This window comes from Canis aureus, chromosome X, assembly GCF_053574225.1.
Source record: "Canis aureus isolate CA01 chromosome X, VMU_Caureus_v.1.0, whole genome shotgun sequence".
Taxonomy (NCBI): Eukaryota; Metazoa; Chordata; class Mammalia; order Carnivora; family Canidae; genus Canis; species Canis aureus.
Genome location: NC_135649.1, coordinates 32,351,144 through 32,360,948, shown reverse-complemented (window position 1 = coordinate 32,360,948; position 9,805 = coordinate 32,351,144). Strand labels below are relative to the sequence as shown.

The 9,805-nt window shown below is 40.1% G+C and overlaps 1 protein-coding gene across 1 annotated transcript; it reads left to right on the top strand.

The window, feature by feature from the left end:
• UBE2A (ubiquitin conjugating enzyme E2 A) lies at positions 1-9,721 on the top strand. Its single transcript, XM_077888738.1, has 6 exons — positions 1-240; positions 383-463; positions 876-901; positions 6,541-6,630; positions 7,626-7,714; positions 7,995-9,721. The coding sequence occupies exons 1-6, from the start codon at positions 197-199 to the stop codon at positions 8,121-8,123; spliced, it is 459 nt and encodes a 152-aa protein (XP_077744864.1). The 5' UTR covers positions 1-196; the 3' UTR covers positions 8,124-9,721.
• The last annotated feature ends 84 nt before the right edge of the window (positions 9,722-9,805 follow it).

The following is a 9,805-nucleotide window of genomic DNA, read 5'->3' as shown; positions in this document are numbered from 1 at the left end:
GGTTGGTTCAGCCCCCGTCTACTCCGGGGTGGTGCTTAGCCGGCGCCAGACCGACCCTCGACTTCGGAGGGGCAGTGCCGTTCCTCTGGGCGCTTCCTCGGCGGCCGCTTCGGCTCCTCCAGCCTCCTCGGCCTCCTCAGCGTCCGCAGGGACCCGAGACCTCGGTGTATGCCCCACCCCTGACCCCGCTAGAGATATGTCCACCCCGGCTCGGCGGCGCCTCATGCGGGACTTCAAGAGGTAACGCGCCGGGGAGCGCTGAGGCGAGGCCGGGGGCTGCCAGGCGGGGCACAGGGCGGGTCCCGAGGCGGGCCGGGGGCGGGGGGCGGCCCGGAGCGGACGCGAGTGCCGGATTGCGGAGCCCCTGTCTGTTTCCCTGAAGGTTGCAGGAGGATCCTCCGGCTGGAGTCAGCGGGGCTCCGTCCGAGAACAACATAATGGTTTGGAACGCGGTCATTTTTGGGTGAGTCTGCGTTCCGGGAGGTGGCGACGGGTGAGGGACTCGAGCTGGCCCAGCCTGCCCGAGGGCACCGGCCCCCGGCGGGGACGGAGGGTGAGAGGGGAAATGTTTGGGTCCGGCTGGGCCTAGGCGCCTCCCCGGAGCCTGTGCCTCGATTAGCTCAGTTCCCGCTGCCAGGGGAACCGTTTGGGGTTCTGAGGGGGGCGGAGCGGGGAGTGGTGGCGGTTAGGCGCGGCGGCCTGCGCCCGGTTGCCGAGCCCGAAACCTCTCTCTGTGGTGGCTTCCTGCCCCAGGAAGCGGCGCTTTACCTGAGGTGGAGTTGGCGGAGCTGGGAATAGCCCTCTCTTAAGGTGAACCTCTTAAGGGAGAAGGGAGCCCCTTAAGCGGGAACTGACTGTTTTTCTCTGTGTTGCAGGCCTGAAGGGACCCCGTTTGAGGATGGTAAGAGAGTTTCTTTACCCACCTTTCAGGAGCCTGATCATCTGGGGGAAGGGGTTCCCAGTCATGCTGGAAGTGCCTCCTACTTAAGAGCCCGCTTCTCCCTAGCCTCTGCCTGCTAAAGGCTTGAGTGGAATCCCGAGTGTGGCAGGTTGTTCTGGCCATTGTCCGCTTGACTAGAACTGCACCTTTTTTCTTGCTTTTTGCTTGCTAAAAAAAAAAAAAAAAAAAAAAAAAAGAAAGAAAAAAAGAAAGAAAAAAAAATACCCCAACCCGGGTAAGGCAATCACTTTTTAAGAGGAGCATCATAGATTGATGTTAAGGATTTTTGGGGTTTGGGCTGTGAACCTGCTAAATTTGGCCCCCTATCAGGAAACTGACTTAGTATCAACCCGATCACTTGCTGATAGACTCAGAGACCCCCTAGTTCAGAATTCTGCCACAAGGGCAGGAACTGTGTTCAGCAGCTGCTTAGTATGTGTTTCTTGGATGAGTGCATGAATCCCTTGCACAGAACTGTCCAGTTTCTACCATCTGGCATTGAATGCCTGTCAGCCTACTGCTCTAAGATGGTCTTTAATGGCACCTTTAATGGCCAGTTTGAATATTATGTTGTTTCTTATTTTTAAAAGAGTTTTTGGTGTGCTTTTATCAAGACTTTATGGTCAGTATTCTCAAAGCAGCTTTGGAATTGAGGGGAGCCTTAATGTACTCTCTTGACGAGTGTGCAACCTACTTGGAGGTACTATGTGTACCTGTAGATACAGGATTTTTAAGGGATTTAGGCTTGACTTTTAAAAACATGTTAGTTGCTTTTTGTTTTGTTTTTTTTTTAACTGTTTGAGATAATTCTAGATTCACCTGCAGTTAAAATTACTACTACTAATAATGATAATAATAGAGACCTTGTATACCTTTCACCCATTCTCCCACCCCTTTGTTAACATCTTGAATGACTGTCATTCAGGACAAAATGTGACAAAAATATCACAGCCAGGAAACTGACATTGATATAGTTTTATTTGCATTCAATTGTGTGCATGCTTGTGTAGTCGTTTTTTGAAAAGCTTAATACATTTAAAACACGATTAAAAGTTTTGAACTACTGATCGACATTTTTAATATTTGAGGTATTTAAAAAAGAAAAGGATCTTTCTGTTAATTTTTGCAATGACCATCTTCCTTTACTTATTTAGTACTTGATACACACACACACACACACACACACACACGCATGCACAGAACTCAGTTTGAAGGTGGGAACAAAAACATTCTGCAAGCTACTAAGTATATACTTTATAGTGCTGAGTTGGATTGCTTTTTTTTTTTTGGATTTCTTTTTGATGCTACCAGTCCACAAAGTGTGATGAGGGAGGGCAGTATCAACCATTTCTCTAATTTGTTTCCAATACTCAGATTTCCCTAAGAGACTATGGACAGTCACCTGAATACTTTTAGCCTCCTCTCTATCTCCGCCCCCTGAGTAAATGTCACTGCTCTTCAGTGCTGCAATAAAAAGAAATGACAGAGAGTGATTCTAAAGGCATACTACTTTGTTGCAGCAAATCTTTTGAACTGATCCATGGCAAGAGCTAGCTTGACTTAATTTTCCTCTACTAGATTGGTGCTAGTTCATTATACCTAAGCATTGTGTGCAGATTAACTGTGTGTTTGCTTTAGCTCTGGCAGGCTTTGTTTTCATTGGCTGCTTTTTTTTCCCTCCTGACTTTACTCAGACAGCTTTCTGCTGGGCACAGCTTTATTAATAGTACATCACTTTGCTGGAGGATTGGCTACTTAAATATTTCAAGGGTGCTTCACTTGTTTTAAGTGGTATGAATTGAGAAGGTACTTAAGGAATCCATTATCTACCTGGATCTTCCCCAGTGACATCACTGGTTCTATTCTTGATGATGGTGTATCTCCATACTGGCATTACTGAAAGGAACTACTCCAGCTAAATGACAATTTTGATTCATTCTGTTGAGCAGTCTGCTATCCGTGGATGCTTCCTCAGGTGTCTAGAACACAAACTGTGGCTACAAAAAATATTTTGACTATTTTTTAATACCCTTTATTGACAATTAGGACATTTACTAGAAAAGACTGGTTAGAGACAAGGGGCATAATTGATTTTGCTGTTTCCAATGTATTATGTAAATCAGCAGTCCCAAAACTACTTTTGCTGCTTCCTTGTAAACTGGGGGACATTTCTGGAACAGCCAGGCCCCAGTTAAAGATGAAGACTTAAGAAAAGGAACTCTTGAAGGTATTTTGATTTAACTTCACACACTTAAAGTAAGAGGAAAATGTTCCCAAGAACTTAATACTACCAAACAAAAACACTGGGGGGGGCAATGCTTCCTCATCAAGATATGCTGAATACAAAAACTATGGAATAAAGTATTCTCCATCACATCATCTAAAAATTGTTGATTACACACAGTAAGATACTAGTATTTCCTTTTTGTTTTTTTTTTTTTTAAGATTTTATTTATTCATGAGAGACAGGCAGAGACACAGGCAGAGGGAAAAGCAGGCTCCCCACAGGGAGCCTGATGCGGGACTTGATCCCAGGACCCCGGGATAACAACCCAAGCCAAAGGCAGACACAACCACTGAGCCACCTAGGTATCCCAGTATTTGCTTTTTGTAATAGTTGTATTCTTAAGAATTTGGTTTAAGTCTTTTAAAGGTTAATCACTTAAAATCCACTGAGGGTGTTCTTGAGATAAATACATCCTATGGTGAAGAGTATTTGGGTATTAACTTAAAAATCAGAATTTCCAGTCATCAAAAAAGAAGAATTTTTTTTAAGTGCATGTACTTGGTTTTCTCCTCTGGGGTCACAAACTGGTGGCCAAATGGCAGAAAAACACAGGTATTTTCTTTGGCCAACACAGCATTTTCAAAATTGGGATTTGTGAATGTCTTTAGCAGGACACAAACTCTCTAATGTAACCATTTCACTCCTTATTGCCATACCTCTACCATTGAACACATGTAATTTTCACAGTCCTTCTGTATAGATGGTTTAAGAAGGCCTCCTCGGGAAGATGAACAAAATCAGTACAGACTGGATACAACAATGGGGAGGCTGAAATTTTCAGTTATTTTAAAGCCTAGCCTAAATATCCAGAGGATAAGATCTAGTCTCAACTGCATAACATTCCAGGACTTTTAATTTCCTTAACATTTGTTTTGGATCTCAGAAATTGCATTGTGGGTTGTATTTTAAAAGGTTCTGATTGTTGAATGTGGCTAAAAGTATGAACTATCCCCCTTTTAAATATATATTTGAAATAAGATTTGGGGTCAGTCCTAATTTAGATTTAAGTAGACATAAGCAGGTTGTTTCTTTTCTCAAGATAGTAAACAAGCTCTTTGAGAAGACTTGATTAGCTTATTTGGTAGCAAGGTGACCACCTTGTTGAACTTCTGGGCAAGTATCAGGCAGAAAGTTCAAGTCAAAGGTTTTGAGAGCCACCAACATATACACTCAACTTGAATTCAGCTGTGAGCATTTGATGTAGGTCAGGAAGAAAGTACTATTTAATATTTAAATTCATCAATTGTATGTTTCTTACAAGTTTGGGTGTTGGGTTTTGCCTCCTTCGGTTGGGTCTAGAGATGTGAAATTTTGGGATTGTTATATCTACAATATTTATGGAGCACTTATTTTTTGTCACTGTGCATATTTCCCTCATTTAAGCCTCACACCAATGTAATGTGGTGGGTACTATTATTAACCCCATTTTACAGATGAGGAACTTGAGGTTCAGTCAAGTTGAGTGGCTTCCTCAAGGTCTCACAACTAGTAAGTAACAAAGCAAGGAATTGAGACCAGGTCTGACTGCAAAGCTTGTGCTCTTCCCCACTATGCTCTGCTGTTTCCACTTAACACCTGTCTTATGTGTTGCTTTACCACTTTTGGGTATCATATTTGATAATGGTCTTAATTTAAAGTACTTGGGAGCTAGTACCCTTGTGCTATTAAATCCACCCAATTTTAGAGCAGTTCCTTGATCAATCTCTTACCTAATTTAATCAGATTTCAACATGGAACCAGATGTGTTTATACTTCAGATACATCAGGGAGCTCAAAATTTTGAACTCTCTAACACCCATTCCCACTTTTTCCTGTATATTATAATATCAATAGTACTGAAAAGGAAGAACCAATATTTCTTCCTCCAAAGTAGGAAGATTTATGACCAGGTGGTAATAAGGTGAAGTATATTCTGATGGGCCATAGCATGTTTGTCTGTTCAGTAATTTGAGGATTAAGTCTCTATATGTCGCACTTTAAATTCGGAAACTTTAGAAAACCTGTTCCTCATACTAAAGGCAACTTTGTTAGCAAATTGTTTCCTATGAGTTTCTTAGTAGGAAACAGACATTGGTATTTTTATGTAACAGATCTAGCAGTAAAATGTAGTTTTTTTCTTAACTGGTGACAAACCTATTAATGGAAGGAGGAAATAAATTGCCAACTCTGAAGGAACCAGTAACAAAATATAATTTACCTGAAGTGTATATTTTATTAGAATATAAAATTATTAAATGAACCAGAGTAATATAGTGGAACATCTATCATTTTATGTCAGATAGTGTGATTCCTTAAGTTTACTTGAAGAGATTTCAGTCAGGAAAAAATTGTCCAACTGTTTTTCTTGGATTTATTAAACTTAAATTTGAAAAATATTTTGAAGCAAAGTCTCCCCAGATCACAACACCCTACAATTCTTGAATGAGATCAAGTTTGTTCATTCCTTATAAATAAATCTATAACCTAGTACACTTTACGGCCTCCTGCTACACCTTAGTTGACATGTATTCAAGGAAAATAAATTCATTTCAATAGTAGCCTAAACAAACAGCATTAGATATATTTGCTGGAGACATGAACGCAATCTAATGTGATTTTTAAATTATTTCTGCCACTAATTCCCTCCATTAGTGTGAATAATTGAGTTGACTTTATAGTGAAGTAGCTCATGAGTCATAGTTAAGGATTTTTGAGAGAGTGTAAAGTTTTTCCTGGCATACATACAATTATGTTTTCATTATAGAGTTGCTATTATATGAAAAGGAGCCAGTGAACACTTTTATACTCATTCCCTTCCATTTAAGAAACTAATTTGGTTATCGATTTGTATTTCTAGCACTGATTTTGGAACCTTTATACTCTCGTTCTCTCTAGCCTGTGTCAGAATCACTGGAGAGTTTAAGATGGCGGCTGCTTAAAATAGGCCTTTGAGGTCTTTCAGTCTTTCAAGGGGAAGAGTGCCAAATTTTGGCTCTAGTTGTCATTTTAAGGATATCTTCCAAATGGACCGTGGCTAAAGTTATCCTGCAGACAGTACTTTTGAGTTTAAGATGACTATTTAAGTTTGGGGGAGAATGATGGCAAAACAAAACAAAACAAAAAACAAATCTCCTTGGGTGGTGGTTCTTAGAATATGTGTCTATTTTTAGAGCAGTTCCTGGAGATCTTACCTGGCCTCTCTTTCCTCTCTACCCTGCATCTGTGCATTATTTCATTTAGTACTGGTTAAAAAAATGGCATGTAGCATTAAAAAGAAAGTACTGCTGAACAAAGCAATAAATCTGTTTCTTAAACCTTTCTTTTTTAACTACAGGAACATTTAAGCTTACAATAGAATTCACTGAAGAATATCCAAATAAACCACCTACGGTTAGATTTGTCTCTAAGATGTTTCATCCAAATGGCAAGTATAACTTTTAATTCAGTATTTTAAACTACTACACTGTTAATTATAGGAGGTGTTCCATGTTTCCTCTGTATCTGTCCATAGTACCTGAGTATTTGTTTAGGCATCTTGCTGTTCCTGAAAATAACTTGTTCATGATGGTCTGTTGCTGTCTTGATCTCTAGTCCCAGAACTGAAGCAGTGAAGGTACTCTCTGCCTTTGCTTGAAGTCTACAAGCCTCCTGGTTTTGACGATCTTTATCATTTACTTATTACACAAAATAAGAACACTCTTGATGTTTCCTTTTACCATCAGGCTGGATTGGGTAGTCGTGTGACTGCTTTCACAACATTTAGAACAATGTATTTATTTAGAACGATAGTTTTCAACTTTAGATGCAGATCAAAATTACCCACAGAACACTTTAAAAATACAGATGCGTTGGCCCCACTCCAGACCTACTGAATATCAGATTCTGTGGCTGAAGGCTACAGTATATTGGAAGAGCAGCAGGTGATTGTAACTTACATTCTGCCTTTTTGGCTAATGGTAGTCCTAAAACAGCTTGCTTTTCAAATTCGGGCTAATAAAGTATTTTTTTTGGATATCAGATATTTTTGTCTTCATGGCAAAATGAGATCTTCTGAACTCTGAGCTATATTTTATTCTTTCATATAGGAGATAGAGTTTGCAAGTTTAGTGGAAAAAATTTCCCACATGTCTGGATGGACCCTGTTGGAAAATGTGTATTATTTCCTGGTTAATAGAGCAGTCTTCTCAGAAGAAAGAGCACTAAGTATCTTCTAGTTTTATATAAAATGTATTTGACATTCTTTGATTAATTCACTAGCAATAATTAGGACTTTGCTTCTTAGGAAGATAACTGAGAAGCAATTTAGGAATCTTTTTAAACCTCACAAGCAAAGTGTTCTTGACTATGTTTGTCTTGACTGTGATGTTAAAAATCTTAATGGTGTTACTACGTTTAACATACCTACTTCTATGCTCCTAGTCTATGCAGATGGTAGTATATGTCTGGACATACTTCAGAACCGTTGGAGTCCAACCTATGATGTGTCTTCCATTTTAACATCCATACAGGTGAATTTTCCTTAATGTCACCAACTATGGCCTTTGATATCTTTATATTAGCACTTGAATTGTTTCTGAAAGTCCTAAATTAAGGTACAGGGCAGGTCATTAACCCACGCCCCCAGAAAACATGCATTTGCCTAGCTACCAGCAGATTAATGTTACTCTAGGTTAGTATGCTAAGAGAGTACATTTAGTTGTTGCTGAGGACAATTCAGTTGAGTGTTTTGAATATGTGTGGTTTTTTTTTTGCACGGATGAACTGACCTTTTACAAATTGTCTCTGTAGTCCCTACTGGATGAACCCAATCCCAATAGTCCAGCAAACAGCCAGGCTGCACAGCTCTACCAGGAGAACAAGCGGGAATATGAGAAACGTGTTTCTGCGATAGTAGAACAGAGCTGGCGCGACTGTTGACACGGGTGCAGCTAAAGAAGAGGCTGGTCATAAGAAAAATATCTATCGATGTGTTTGTCACCTTCTTATTCCTCAGTGTCATTACATTTACTTTATTAAAAGCAAAATAGCTGTTGTGCTGTTTCCATCTTCCCTTGCCAAGCTTTTCCTACCCCTTCTACCCTCTCCTTGAACATCAGAAAACACCCTCTATGAGATCAAATGTACTGTACCTGGGTTACGTGCAAAAATTACTACTGCTTCATTCCCTTTCCGTTGTGTCTCATCTCCAGTTTTAGGGCAGTATTGCATTACTGTACTTTACACTAAGCTTTTCAAGTGAATTGTTATACAAGTGGTGCTTATGCATAGCTTGATGACCGGGATGTTATTTTTAACAAAATGATTGCTAAAGTGTTTCACCCTGGCTGGTCCTTCACTTGTGTTGGATTTCGAAGTGAATGTTTGGAATACGGCCTACGGAAAACAGGGAAACAAATCCACATAAACTATCCATTCTGAAAGAGCAATGGAGGCTTAAAGGCTGTTATACTGAGATCTAACCAATACGAGTTACAAGGTGGTTTTTACTGGTGGGAAGGAAAAAGTTAAAGGACTCAGCCAAAGGAACGCGGCAATTGTTGTAACTGACACATCCTCTCCTTGCAAGATATTCACTGGGCTCATCCGTGCTAAGTTTCAGAATTCTAAAGTCTGGGTTTTTGCTTTTTAAAGAGGTGTGGGAGCAGAGGAATGGAAAACAATCATTAGTTTTTAAGCTAGGGAAGGTGGAAGATCCTTTAATCTTTTTAAAGGAGCAGTGCTACCCTAGATAAAACCCCGTCATTTTTTTTAGAGTTTTAACCCAAGGAAGGGAGCATATCTGTGGCAAACTATTTTCCACTCAAACCGAGTTTTTTTTTTTTTTAATTTATGATAGTCACACAGAGAGAGAGAGAGAGAGAGAGGCAGAGACATAGGCAGAGGGAGAAGCAGGCTCCATGCACCGGGAGCCCGACGTGGGATTCAATCCCAGGTCTCCAGGATCGCGCCCTGGGCCAAAGGCAGGCGCCAAACCGGTGCCACCCAGGGATCCCTCAAACCCTGAGTTAATGCTGCATGCTTTAGTTCTGTCTTCCCTTTCAGTATTATAAGAACCTTAAAGTCACGTTTGTGATCTTTCTTTGGATATTTATACTTTAGATAGTACCTTTAAGTAGCAGTGTGGGACGAGGCTTGTACATGTTTTGTCTAATGTTCCATCGTCACCTTTTGTGCATTTGTCACTCTTCTAAATCTAACTTTGCACAAGTAACCCATGTAAAAAAAATGTACATTTTTCAAAACTTGTAAATAAAAATAACCTTAAAATTTTGTAGTCAAGGTATAATTATATTTTAGCTCACTATGAACTTTTAGTATTAACTTATTGGAATCTCATATCTACTCACTTTCCCCCTTGAAATAAACATGGTAAAAGAAAATACACACTCTGGGAGAGGAAAAAAAGGAGTAGATACTGTTGGAGAGGACCTTCTTGTTATAAGTGTTCATGCTTTGTTCTTTTTTTAACGTTTTAACAAGAATGTAAAACTGTTAAATAAAACAAAGTTCCTTCAGCATCTAGTATGGTCAATCAAGCGAATGAAATGGTGTTGGGGGGAGTTGATAAACCTGGGTATTTACCAGTGTCCACAAAGACC